The sequence below is a fragment of the Branchiostoma belcheri genome, unplaced genomic scaffold, assembly GCF_001625305.1.
Source record: "Branchiostoma belcheri isolate BF01 breed outbred unplaced genomic scaffold, Haploidv18h27 scaffold139, whole genome shotgun sequence".
Taxonomy (NCBI): domain Eukaryota; kingdom Metazoa; phylum Chordata; class Leptocardii; order Amphioxiformes; family Branchiostomatidae; genus Branchiostoma; species Branchiostoma belcheri.
In genome coordinates, this window is record NW_017802813.1 from 612,074 (window position 1) to 626,347 (window position 14,274).

Below are 14,274 nucleotides of genomic sequence, written 5' to 3' on the forward strand. Positions count from 1 at the left end.
AAGTTTCTGTCACAAATACAGAACCTTCCCCCGACCGCCAACCAACCAAGGTGGGCTGAAGTTCGGCAGCAGTCTGACAAAACCTTTCTGTAGGAATCAAATTGATTTGAGTTAAATATGAGTCAAATTTGACCCCCAAACACGCGCCGAACACTCCTGACCAACTCCAGAACACATGGCCGAACCTCCCGTTCACACCCAAATGTTTGAAACATGTTGAAACATTCGGCTAGCGCAGCAGAACACCAGCCAACCACAGCCGACCCTGCTCCCAACCTACTCCCAATCATGGTTGGGGGAGTTCGGCAGTGTTTGGAAGCCTCCACCAGACTCATTTTCAGGCTGAATAGATAGTAGAAATCGGCCTAAAAAGAATGTAGCTGGCCAGGGGAGATGGCATGGCCGCCCATAGAGGGTCCAGTTTCCCTATTCGGCTTTTTGTGACAAGGGCTTTACCTGTTAAATACGTGCATGGCCCTCCCTTCAGCATTACGCATGAAATAGACCCTAGCACATATGATTATAGCACGGATAAACCTCGCGTTATTATCAATATCGTTTCCATGATAATCTACGTCAATTTTTCCTTAATGTGATCATTTTGCATCAATTTGTAACGCGATGCACCTTTAGTAATGCTGGGAATCGAAATGTATTATATATGACGTGTATGTAGTCTAATATATAATTCCTTGGTGATTGAATCTGGTATTTTGATCTCTTTGGATCGTTTTTGTTTGGAAACTAGTTAGATGCAGATAAAGCGGGGGTGTAATCTCCAAGCAGATGTTGGGGTAGGTAAGCGCACCATTTCCTGACCGGAAAGATTTTCTGACGATCTGAATGCTTATACTTTCCGGTAATCTGATGTCATAGCTGCAGGTAAATCTAAAACCAAATTAAAAGATGACGTCTTATCCGGTTAAGCTTCTCAGCCAAATAAACGTGAATCTGATGTAAATCATTCCGTACCTGGCAAACAAGACAGACGATAGGCCACAGCAAGTAGATTTTATGGATGACATCCTCCGCAGACTCCAAATCTAATGCGAGCGGGCGAAAAAAACAAGGTTCCCGCAATCTGAAATTTTGACTCAATCATTGAACAAATGGTTTTGATTCAGTGGGAACATCACATATACACGTACACAGCTAACATCACATATCACTGCATCAAAGACAAAGTAAGAAACAAAACATTAAAGTAGAGCCATTTCTTGTCTCCTCTCTTCATAGTCCACCTTCCGGTATGGCAACACTACCAACAGACATCTTTGCTATGCTCATTTTCGGCATGTTGACCACTGTCAGAAGGCAACAAAATTTCTTGTTTTTTTTCAAAATCAGGCGAAAATTAATGCGCACTCTGATGTCATCCTTAAAACTTGCTGTTGCCATATATTCACATGCAAAACATAGCTACATTTCATTTGGGCGCCAGTCCAAGGAGTGAACTGGTTGATAGGCGGTAGCCGTGACGTGTGCCGTGGCTTGTGAAAGGTTAGGCAGCTCCCAGGCCGCTCATTATATCGTGCCGACATCTGTGTCAGTCGACAGGCGCCAGCTACAGCCGTCATCCCGGCACGTCAGTTCGCACGTCAGTCTACCGCACTGCGCTAGAGAGAACGGAAGACAGCTATTTGCTACAGGTGGGTAGGCTGCTTTGTTTCTTCAAACTCCCAAAGTGATTTCAGGGCTGTAAGACTGGGTTTTCAACGTTTTCTGGTCATTTTTTAACGCCAGTTCACACGTCAGTCTACCGCACTGCAACGGGTTGAGAGGACGGAGGACAGGGTTACCTGTAATAGGTGGGTGTGCTGCTTTGTTTCTTTGTTTTTTGTTTCACCCAAAGTGATTTCATGGCTGTAAGACTGGGTTTTCAATGTTTTCTGGTAATTTTTTAACGCCAGTTCACACGTCAGTCTACCGCACTGCTCCGGGTAGAGAGGACGGTAGACGGGGTTAGCTGCTACAGGTGGGTGTGCTGTTTTGTTTCTTTGTTTTTTGTTTCACCCAAAGTGATTTCATGGCTGTAAGACTGGGTTTTCAATGTATTCTGGTCATTTTTAACGCCAGTTCACACGTCAGTCTACCGCACTGCAACGGGTAGAGAGGACGGTAGACGGGGTTAGCTGCTACAGGTGGGTGTGCTGTTTTGTATCTTTGTTTTTTTTCACCCAAAGTGATTTCAGGGCTGTAAGACTAGATTTTTTAATGTTTTCTGGTCATTATTTTAACGTCAGTTCGCACGCTAGCAACAGGTGGGTAGCTAGTCTTCTTTGTTTCTTTCGCTTTGCCCCAAGAGTGATTTCATGATCAGGGCAGTAGGACTGCATTTTTAAAGTCAAATTTCTGGCTATTCCTTTGCTCCGGCTAAAGAGGATGGAGGACAGAGTTATCTGCAACAGGTGGGTATGCTGCTTTGTTTCTTTGTTTTTTTCACCCAAAGTCATGATTTCAGGACTGGATTTTCAAAGTCATTTTTTGTCATTCTTTTTATGGCTCTATATCATGCATAACCTTACATGTAGCATGCTGATATCTGTGAGGCGAAAATGCGATGCCACTGACGGAAAACACGGGTGCTTGTTTCGTATCGCGATCGGAGCTGTTTATTGGTGGTGCCCAAAATAATGGGTTGTTTCTTCAAGTTATATGCTTCAACTATGAAATGGTGATGAAGATGTGATAAGAAATGACAATAAATGCCAATATCAGACAGACTTCCTCATCGAGATTATTTTTAGTTGCTTTGCCGCCCTGAAATTTCATTGGGTATGACATAGGAAAAATGAGGAACGGATTTATGCTATTTTGTCCGGCATCAGCAATGTTGATCGGTGTGCCTTTGACACCGAAGGTTGATTTAGAGTGGGGGTCACTAGCCTGAGCACTTTTGCTCATCACTTACGTCGCTACGGCCTTGTCCAGTAGTGTGGACGGAATTCTTGAAGCCTGGCATGGGTAGAAAGTCTCAAGTGAGAGGTAGGCAGGAGTAGTTGTGCTGTGTGGTTTGTCGGCTTTCGGACTGTAGGATTTGGATTGTGTTCGTGTATAAATACGCTGCATTGCGCGCGTTCCATGGTGAGCCGGCTACAGTTCAGAGTGCACCAAATGCGATCAGTTATTTCATAGATTATACCCCAAACTGAAACTGAAATGTACTCGTCGTATTTCGCTAGGGCACCCTACTATATAATTTTAACGCGTCGAAGTTAGTCACCTTGAGGTCCTGAACTACATGTTACCTACGTATATATACATGTTCGACTACGAGTTATCAGATTTCAATAGAGGGTTAGAACTCGAGGAATCTGGCTAAGAGCAAACTGCCATATTGAAAATAATGCGGTGACGCACGGAACTGAATAAAAAAACCCACACCATTCTGTTAATGATTGCTTTCGTCCATCGGCTGACGTCGACAGGATTTTGCCTGGAAGCCATGTCTTGTTAAAGCGATATTATGAAAGTATTTTTGCGCCAAATTTTTTTTAGATATGAATAATTCAAATTTTTCTCATCTAGATTGTAATTTTCAAATTTTCAACATATTAGCGTCGCTATTTCGCTTTTCCGGCAACTCAGTACAGCGCAAGAATAAGTCGTGCTAGGCCCGCTGTATTTTTAGTAGGCTCCTAAAAATAACGTAAACAAAAAGCGTTTTTCGTTAGGGTATGTTCGGCAGCTTCAACACGTTTTGCGGCGCAACGACTTTAAACTTTTACTCCCCAAATGTCATTATGAACCCAGGTAGCCTTATAGCGCAAGAAAATGCGGAAAACAACGATATTTGGAATAGTGAAAATCTTATACAATATCACTTTAAGCTTGAGTCAGTTTCCGATGGTGTCTAGGTAGATACGGTGGGAAGAGGGCCAAGGCACAAGACTAGATTCAAGGCTAGGCAGGGTTCAATTAAATGCAACGAAGACCAGAAACACACAGAAACATAGTCAATAGAAGTTCTCCCTACAACACTTCTTATGTGCGTTCCCAGGTAGAATATGTTCTTTGGCAATCATCTTTAAATTTGTTCTTATTTCAGCCTTGTTACCAAACCTATTATAGCTCCCTAGTCCTACATTTGCAGAGAGGATGTAGGACTCGGGAGCTATTATAGGTTTGGTGACCAGGCTATTATATTTTGAAAAGACAGTTTTGTAGTGATTGATTTCAAATTGCTAGCAACAGTCTTCGCACAAAAGCGTTATACAAATCCGAACAAAAACAGGTTTGTGGTAATTAGTTCGGTAATTGAAGCGACATTTGCTCGTCTTGCTGAAGGTTATCTCTTACTTTAAAGTTAACAAAAAGCCACGTCTTGGTCATTTATTCTGTAAATTGGACGCACGACCTATTTCAAAATACCTGCCTTCCGGGAAAATATTGAATGGCTTTTTTTCTGACAAATCAGCCCAATTAGCTTGGATCTAGGCAGGTTTTACCGCAGGTCTTAGAAATAGTAGCCGAGAGCCTTTTCGTCCCACGACACCTCATTTATTCCTAGCATTAACAGCAGGAGTCAGTATTCAGGGGTGGATCCGTAAGGAGGACTAAACCTCGTCCTCTGTGGCTTGACCAGAAACCTAGAGTGGGTGTCACTGGAAATAAAAAATGTCCAGACTATGCATGATGTACAAAATGACTAATAAACTGGTGGCCGTACCAACTACTAAGTAGCTTATACCAGCCCAGAAGAGAACAACAAATAGCCATGCCTTCAAGTACCAGAGTTAACCAAGGATTGAGGTCTTCAAAAATTCATTTTTCCTAGAACTATCGCAGAGTTGAACTCGCTGTCACCACAGTACAGTAGGGGCACTATCATTAGATAGCTTTAAACAATGTTTAGAGTTAGATGTTCAGGGGTTAGGTGTAACACGTCATTCGGTGTGATATAGCCAGCTGCCGCAAACCTGAGTTTATTTAGACCATGAAAAACACACATTGGAAGGTGTCCAATAAGTCCAATGTTCCTGAATTGTATACGGCGAAACGTGTCTATCCCGGTCTAAACAAACTCATCCTGACCTATGACCCCTCCAATAGCCTTAGACTACAGCCAAAAAAAAAACAGTTCCACCGTGCAGCTCAAACAAGGCTAAATAACAGCCACCAAAGTAAAAATACCTCCCAGCAGAAAAATACCAACATTCATCAACATACACGAAGAACAAGACACAGTTTACAGTTGGTTTGGATGCGTGAATTACTAAACCCATGCCCTGTACCATTACATTGACAGGATGTACGTAGGAGGGCGTTTTGATCCACACTAATTATATACGTACTAATGACGCCGTTTTCAGCTCGTGGCAAAGAAAGGGTCCGCCACGAAGCAAGTCGTGATGCCAGTACCGGTCTCAACAAGCCGTTCCTACTAAAGGTTGAACTAGAAAGGGGGACTGAGCAATCTAGATCCGACCAGAAATGGATGATAGCTACCCGGTAAGGCCACACCAAGTAAATTTTATGGATGACGTCCTCGAGCGCATTGATTTTGGCCTGTTCCTAGAAAAAAAAACCCAAGAAATTCCGCTTCCTGTAACTATGACCAAAGAGTCACAACAGTGCTGCAAATAGGTTTGTACGGACCAAAGCTTATGAAGCATCAAGCAAGGAAATCATGACTTCCTTTAGGAATTCAGTTTGGTACATGCTGCCACATTTTAAGAAACTTGCTGTCTGCTCCATCTATCTCCCCAAAGCACTGGACGACAACTGCTGTTCCACCTGATTTATTGCTGTTTTGATGATGAATAAAAGACTTCTTGCTTGTTAATCTGTGTCACCTCATTCAATTTGTGTCCTAACATTTGACGTCTCTTAGTATATTTCTAATCTAGGCATCTTGTTTTTTAGGGCCCTGCTTGTTTTTTTTTCGCCCTCTCGCATTAGATTTAGGGTCTCCAAAGGACGTCATCCATAAAATTTACTTGGTGTGGCCTAAGCTACAGAAACACTTGTCACAGGGTTGCCGTTACAAATCGGATGGCACCTAGGCTAACAGAAACAAATATTTGGAAGAAATTAATGAATGAATGAAGACCATTATTGTACACACATACCCACTGGGTTAAGTACAGGTCACAAAAAGGATGGAATATAGATAACGTTACATATATACATCGTGAAGTAGCTACAATGAAGTAAATTAGGCCTCTTCTCGGTTCTTAGTAATGGCAAAAATGTAAGAATAGATATGATTCAATTCAGGTTTGTCTAAGCTCATTAGAAATATGAATTTATCTGTACAGCTTAGATGTATGAAGAAGGGGAACATAGATTGTATCAGATTATAAAGATCTACTCCCTCTTTGTGGTATAGTTTACATTCATACCAGACTATACCCAGTATAGAATATATTTGACATATCGTAAAATGAATAAGACGTGGTGTTGCATATGATCTTTCGGCCGCCCTATGGATTGCTCTAAGATCAACTCAAGGACTTTTAACACTGTCAAAATCCCTCTTCATCCTGGCATATAGACGTATACATATACATAGAAAGGTGAATAACCTCCATATGCATATGATGACAAGCGAAATGTACATGTAGTGGAGATAAAGGTCTGGCTTATCGTCGACCTCCTTCCGTTTCATTAGACGATGGGTTTTGATCCGGCATCATCTTCTGGCTTTAAGTTAAGCCTCCCGAACACTGCCGAACTCCTCCCAACCATGATTAGGAGTCGGGAGCAAGGTCGGCTGTCGGTCGGCTGGTGTTCGGCTAGGTCGGCTACTGTTCGGCTGCGCCAGCCGAATGTTTGAAAACGTTAAAAACATACAGATGTGGACGGGAGGTTCGGACATGGTTGTCTGGTGGTCGGAAGTAGATCAGTAGTGTTCTGCGTGTTTGGGGGACAGTCTTTTTTTAATTCGGGAACAAGGTCGGCTGTGGTTGGCTGGTGTTCGGCGAGGTCGGCTAGTGTTCGCCTATGCGCCACCCGAACGATTCGGTCGTTTGTATACATACGCAACCAGACCCTTGGGATTAATATAACTTTCCAATTAATTCTGCAAATGAGGCACTTAAAATGTTAAAATGGGACTATAAGTTAAAATGGGGGCATGTCCGATACAAAGAAGTCAGCGGATGTGCCTCTCCCTTAGCGACTAGACAGCACTATAGGGGAGTTTTACACAAGGGTGTAGACAGGTACCCAGAGGACACCATCAGCAGTAACGAGGTTAGAAACTAGTCCAGTAAACAATGTTGGTTCTACACAAGGGCCCATCGGCACTACCGCCCCCTATGCTCGCATATCCGGTGCAGTGACGCAGGGTCTACGCTAATTTCCTATGGGGGGCTGCGAAGAATTAGGACAAAATCTTCGGCTAGACTTTGTAATTGTGAAACGGCCGGATGTATCCATCCGCGCTGTGTGATTCGCCCATTGTTGGTCATCAGGGATTGGGAAATCTCATGTGGATGATTTAGAAAGAAGTTTTCCGATTTTTTAAATTCTGTTAATAAATTCATAGAACTTTTTTCATTCACTTTTACATTGCATTCACATTTATATTGTACAACAACCCAATGGACTAACCCCCTGCTGTAGTGACTGCACAAAGTGGTGTGGCCCAAGGGCTGCAGAAACAGAGATAGGTGCCGCCATATGCACCTGGTATGTGGGGAGAAGACTTTTGAAAAATTATATTGCAGATGGATATTATCTGCTGCTGGTACAATTTTACGCTTATAGGTATATCTCATATTCTGTTAACTGTCTAAAAACCAATTTCCTAGACCCCCCTCCCTATTGCATTGCTGTGGGTCGGACGGTAAGTACACCGCCTAAGGCCACACCAAGTAATGTTTATGGATGACGTCCTCTGGAGACCCTAAATCTAATGCGAGAGCGCGAAAAAACAAGAAGGGTCGAAAAACAGGATGCCTAGATTTGAAATATACTAAGGGACGACAAATGTTAAGACACAAAGTGAATGCATATGCATGAGAGAACGTAACAACCACGTCTTTTATTCGTCATGAAAACAGCAATATTATCAGTGGAACAGTTGTCGTCCTGTTCTGCTTCTTTCCTTCATCACATCTTCCAATCTTGCGATTTGTGGCACTGTCGTGGCTCTCTGGTCATAGTTACGGGAAGCGTTTTTTTTCCGGGAACATGCATGTCAAAATCAATGTGCGCGCGGACGTCATCCATAGAAATTCACTTGGTGTGGCCTAATAGTCTATTGCAGGGTTAGCGTGGATTAATGAGGGACGACATCCCTTCCTGTCGCGCGGCGGATGTGAATGCACATAGCCATTACGCTAATACGTACGTAGGAAAACAGGACCCTGACATTTCCGTCTATTTACTTACAGTTGATGAATGCGCCGGGTGCCATTTGTGTGCAATCAGCGGGAGTTAGTTATGCCTTCACGCGCCTCGGCGGCTATTTGGACATGTGGAAGTCTGAAAGCGTGAGGATTTGGCACCAGTCTGTCCGCTGTTTGCATGCACAGTCACTCGCGGGGGAAGCGTAATCAAGAAAAATCCACCTGACGAAAGAAAAAGACCGCCCCTGCACTTAAAGGGATTGACTCGGGCGTTTTACTTCAGCCACAACACAGACAACCGTAGACGCTGCTGGAAGAAGAATCTACGAGAAGGGGAGAACCTTCCAGAATCTAAAGATTTAAGAGGACTTGTAGGGCCTAGGAGAGTATTTTTCGTTGACTAGAGGAGCAGAATAAAAGTCCTACACCGATGGAAAACGTCACCGTACCCGAGACGTACCCCATGCCTGTGACGGTAGTGGTGAGTATGGTTGTTGTAGTCATCATAGCCTTTATTGTAGCGGGAAACGTGCTGGTCTTCGTGGCGTGTTTCACATCCGCGAGTCTGAAAACCATCCAGAACCGTTTCCTCCTGTCTCTGGCCGCCAGCGACCTTCTCGTGGCGGGCACCATCATGCCGTTCACGCTGGTGAAGGAACTGTTAGGGTACTGGAGTTTCGGACAGATTTGGTGCGAAGGCTGGCTAGCTCTGGACGTTCTGGCGTGTACTGCCTCCATCTGTAACCTGTGTATGATCAGCTTTGATCGGTACTGGTCGGTGGTGGACATCCAGTACGCCCGGACCAGGAGCGCGAAGCGTGTAGGGGGGATGATCGCCGCCGTGTGGGTCATCGCGTCGGCGGTAAGCGTCCCCCCGCTCATCGGGTGGCGCGACCCGAAAGAACACCTGGGCCCATACCCCGTCTGCAACCTGCGCAAGCTGCCCGAGTACGTCCTGTTCTCCGTCTCCGCGTCCTTCTACATCCCGCTGGTCGTCCTCATCGTCGTCTACTCCCGCATCCTGTACCTGACCAGAAAACAGTTCCGCAAGTCTCTGTTTCTCACCTCCTCGCCGAGAGCGACGTGCGCCTCGAAGACAACCCCGTCCCAGATCACCAGGACTCTGGACGACCCTCTCAGTCCCTCGCCGATCGTGAGTCACAGAATCGCGGCAAGGGTTCTAAACGACACGGGAAAAAACAACCGGACGTTCCCCAACATCAAAGTACAGCTTCCCTCCTCCGTGGCGAAAAACAACGTCTCCGTCGAGGTGGCCACGCAGGACACACGCGATCGCAACGGCGAGCACAAAAGCGTGGTACAGACCAGTCGGGCGACGCTGAGCCCGCCGCCGCAGTTTGAAGTCAAAACAGAGACCAGCGGACCGTGTGTGTTCACCGGCGACTTGGCCAAGACCATCACCCCCCTCCCCACGCCGGACACCAGCCCGCGCAGCGCCGGTAGCAACAGGAGCATCTGCCAGGCCATCCAGCAGAAAACCTGCAACAGGAAGGAGCGACGGGTGACGAGAATCATCGGCATGGTCATGACGGCGTTTGTGGTGTGCTGGTTCCCGTTTTTCGTCTGCTACCCCGTCATGGTGCTGTGTAAAGACTGCCACTTCCCCGAGTGGGCATTTGATATCGTGTTCTGGTTAGGGTACTGTAACAGTGGACTGAATCCTGTCATTTATACCGTCTTTAATGAAGATTTCCGCAAAGCGTTTAAGAAGATACTGTGTAGGTGGAGGACAACAAGACGCTAGCTGTCTTACGCGTTGAGTATATATCATTCATATTGCTGTGTTTTCTCAGCCAGTATTATCACTGTCTTCATACGATCAGTAGCTAAAAAATATGAACAATTAAATTGTCTTTTTTGGTGATCATTTTTTATCAAAGTTGTAAACTCAGAAGTAAAGTATAAAATCTGTGCTTTTGGGATTAGAAATAAGTATGTACAAATTGGATCAGAGTGTGGTACTGTAAAGTTAGTTCTTGCTATCATTTTATTGTAATGTATACGTACGCCAAATGGCAAAATTTACTTGTGTTCCTTTTGCAAATGTGTGTGATATAATCGCGGCAATTGTGAGCTATCTATTAAGATTTCAAAAAGTGTTTGTTTCGTTCAAATCAAACAAATACTGTGAAAACTATTCAGTATGTGTTGCGTCGTCCTTGGTGCTGAACGCCCGGTTATTGTGTATAGTGAATGCTATCCAGTGAGATAGCAACAGATTACAATTACTACTAACGCATGCATATCTATCAAGATGTACCACAATCTGTGGAAGGGCGGGCATAACAAGGGACATTTTCAAGATGTCAAACCTGAGACCAGGCTGTAAGGTTTGAATCACTCACACTGGGACGAAAACAGCTCTTTTCGATGTTTGGTGTGTGGGGAGGGGGGGGGGTCTTTAACGTGCTCAAGGTGTGGCTCTCCAGCTTTACGTCCCATCCTAGACGTCCCTAACCGAAGCTAGGTAATCGTTTTAACCGGAGCCATAGGTCTTTAAAAGCGCCTTTCGCAAGCGCACAATTCCTGCTAGGGATTCAAACCCAGAACCTTCGGGTTCTAAGTCAACAATCCAAACCACAAACATCACCCGGTCTCTTCTGATAGCTTCCTTGTGGTAATACTGATTACCAGTGTGTGTCAGATCCACTCAACCTTACCCTGCGGAAGGCGACAGAAGCACTATTGACCGTAGGTAATTGTTATTGTCTGTGTACAAGGAGCATAGATGTGCTGCGAGTTCCCAACCTAATGAGACTACTTACATCTTGTCGGATCCCTGACCTTTTTTTAAGTAAAATTACACAAACAACACGTAGGTGCGGGTAGGCGGCTTTAAAGGCATCCAATACGATTTCAGGACAGCAAATCTGGAAATATTCTGAATAAGGCAATCTTTGTGCTGTTGACACATACCGCTTCACATTAGCACATTTGAGTCAGCATTTCATACTTTGGGCACTTAAAACTGCAGAAACAAGACCCAAGACGAGTCCTTTCTTTTCTGGGTGGTACCTAAAAATCAGCCAAGAGCCCTTCCACTAACCATTTTCAGTCAGAATTTTGGGAATTTTTGCTCCATGAGGGTCAATATACATGGGGATAGTGTGGTTTTAACTCAGTGTGTATATAAAGGACTAGGATATTGGCTTTGAAAAATCGGGTTTCCAAGCCCTAAAAACTGCATTGGATGCAAGGCGTCCAGGTGGCAAAACGAATTTTCAAAGTGAGATTTCTGGTCATTCGTTTAATCCATTATGTTGAATCAACACCATCCCATATCACACGGAGATTTTGGAGGCAAAAAAATGCAAAGTAGTTGACGGAAAACGGTTGCTTGTTTCATATCTTAGGCTGGTTTTACCTATTTGTGCACAGTACCCCAAAATAAGGTGACTCTTCACAAAGCTTTTATTGGGCTATTTTAAACGATTTAAGTGTGAAATTATGATAAAAATGTGCTGACGAAATGGCAGTAAATGTCAATATGTCAAACAGATTTCCTTATTCAGAACATTTTTGTGTTGTTTTGGCGTCCTGCAATTGCATTGGAGTCCTTAAAGAGCATTGTGGCAAAACGCATACCAACCAGTTGTACCAACAGCTTGGGGTTCGAATCAAAACGGTTTGATCTGAAATAAAGCCTGCATTATATTTCCTATCATTGCTCGTTAACCTTTGTTACCAGTTGCCGTTTCATCGGACATGAAAGAACAAGCCTAAGGACGTTTTTTGATTGTGTCAAATAGAATATAATATGGCAAAACACATACCAATAAGTACCAATTAGTTGCACCAAACAGCTCGGAGTTTCAATCATATCAAAACAGTTTGATCTGCATTGAAGCCAATGTTACTTATTTGTTGCTTGTTACTGGCGAATCTAAGGTATGCTGACATTTGACCTTTCACAGGATGTTCTGTAGGGCAGTTTTGATTCTTACAAAGAGTGTCAAATAGAATATAATATGGCAAAACACACTAATAAGTAGCAATTAGTTGTGCCAAACAGCTCGGAGTTTCAATCACATCAAAACTGTTTGATCTGTATTGAAGCCAATGTTACGTATTTGTTGCTTATCACTGACGAATCTAAGGTATGCTAACATTTGCCCTTTCACAGGATGTTCTGTAGGGCAGTTTTGATTCCTACAAAGAGAACATAAGATGGCAAAACAAAGTACTTATTAGTACTTATCAGTCTTGACAGCTTGGGATTAGATATCGCTTAGCAACATCAAACAAACATCACATGAAAGACTCCCACCGGAGGTGAAGCTCCATTGATGTACACTGTCTTCTTAACTGCTTTGATCAGCATAATTGCACATCAGAGACAGTCGTTATGCTAATGTGTGTGCACAACATGGAATCAAAGTGTTCACGTCAAATCTCAGAATAACGAAGCGGGCAAATGGAGTGGAAAATATCGAATATCTGATTAAGGTAGATAGAAGAAAATGTGTAAAAATTTTCAAATAGCAACATGCTCTTTACCTCTTAAGGTAATGTAAAGAGCAATCGTATGACCCTCTTTATAAAGCTACATTCTTTTATTTGATGTTTACTTCGTTTGCGGATTTGCGCGTAACCTGGATGCTTTGGGTATTAATGCATAAAAAGGGCTCAACAAACAAACAAACAAACAAATAAACAAATTCTCAATTACAATATATCAGGACCAAACGTTCTTGTCTGATATCTGTATGAATTACAGTAAACATCAAAGTGAATAGCAAAACATTGATAATTTCCTTGTTTCTTAATTAAAAGAAACAATAATATTCTAAAGAAAAGACAGAATCTGAAATACTGAATCTAGAATGATATGAAGAAATACAACAGATAGCATCTCATTGTCAGTCTCTACCAGACTAACTACGCTGCCTATATATAGGACAATATTTGCCGGGGGAATTTGGCCGCCTTGTAGGTTTGACTTCGGAGGGAAAGAAACTACCTATCCACGGCCGGACTCTCCTGGCCCAGTTTATTCTCTTTTTTTGCCGAATTCTACTATCCGTATTCCTCTAGAAAGGCCTAGTTGAGGCTATATTATTGTAATAAAATATCTTTAGTGTATGTGTCTGGATGGAGCGGAGTTGCTCGAGTTTGTCCGCGGAGGTTAGAAAAGGGAAGCCCGGAGCTGGAGTGGCAATTAGGCACGACTGTGTACAGCACCACCTGATGCTTCCTTTGAGATGCCAGGAGAGGAGTTACAGGCGCGGGGACGCGTGAAACACGACCTTATCATGGCTCTCCGGTGAGTGAACACTGTCTGCCACCCGTCATTGTGCGTTCTTTTCAAGACAAGATGTGTGTGTGGTGGGGGGGGGGGCGTAATTTTAAAGGGTAGACGCAACAGTTGGTTCTGTATATCAAAACCTATGCAAGAGCAGACAGCAAATGGCACCATATCTACCTTTCAGAAGTTCTTCTGGTCACAAAAACTACTCACAAGCCTTTCTGGGAAATTTCATACGGCTAAACAAAAAGTTCAGCTGTTTTTGTAAACATGGGTGCTCTTTTCCCCTGTTCAAGGGCGATTCCAAGGGACCAGCAAGAGGAGTGCGCTTTTACAGATGTAACCTACAACATGGCCGCATGTAAAACATTACATTGAAAACAAACAAACAAACAAACAAACAAACAAACAAAACAAGCAGATGTGTGGCTCACTCGGAACTAGCGAAGGTGTTGACGTGACGTCAGGTAAATGCTTGCTTGCCGGGTTGTTACTCAGCAGCGACCCCTATCTGTTAACACGTGAACTGAATACCTATTCAATGCAAGGACCTGGTTCAGTTATATTACTAAATTTTGACTTGTGAGAGCTTGGCTCAGCTTGCTGTAACTTTTAGAGGATTAAGATAACAACAGTGGTGTGCTTTCTTGGAATTCAGTTCCAGGATATGAACATAAAATTTTTGCCAATCACACCATCTTTTGCAACAGT

General features: G+C 43.6%; 1 protein-coding gene across 1 annotated transcript; it reads left to right on the forward strand.

Moving 5' to 3' along the window:
• The first annotated feature begins 8,271 nt into the window (after window positions 1–8,271).
• LOC109464444 (probable G-protein coupled receptor No18) lies at window positions 8,272–10,062 on the forward strand. Its single transcript, XM_019761428.1, has one exon. It carries the CDS (start codon window positions 8,728–8,730, stop codon window positions 10,060–10,062), a length of 1,335 nt encoding a protein of 444 aa, XP_019616987.1. The 5' UTR covers window positions 8,272–8,727.
• Window positions 10,063–14,274: the final 4,212 nt, after the last annotated feature.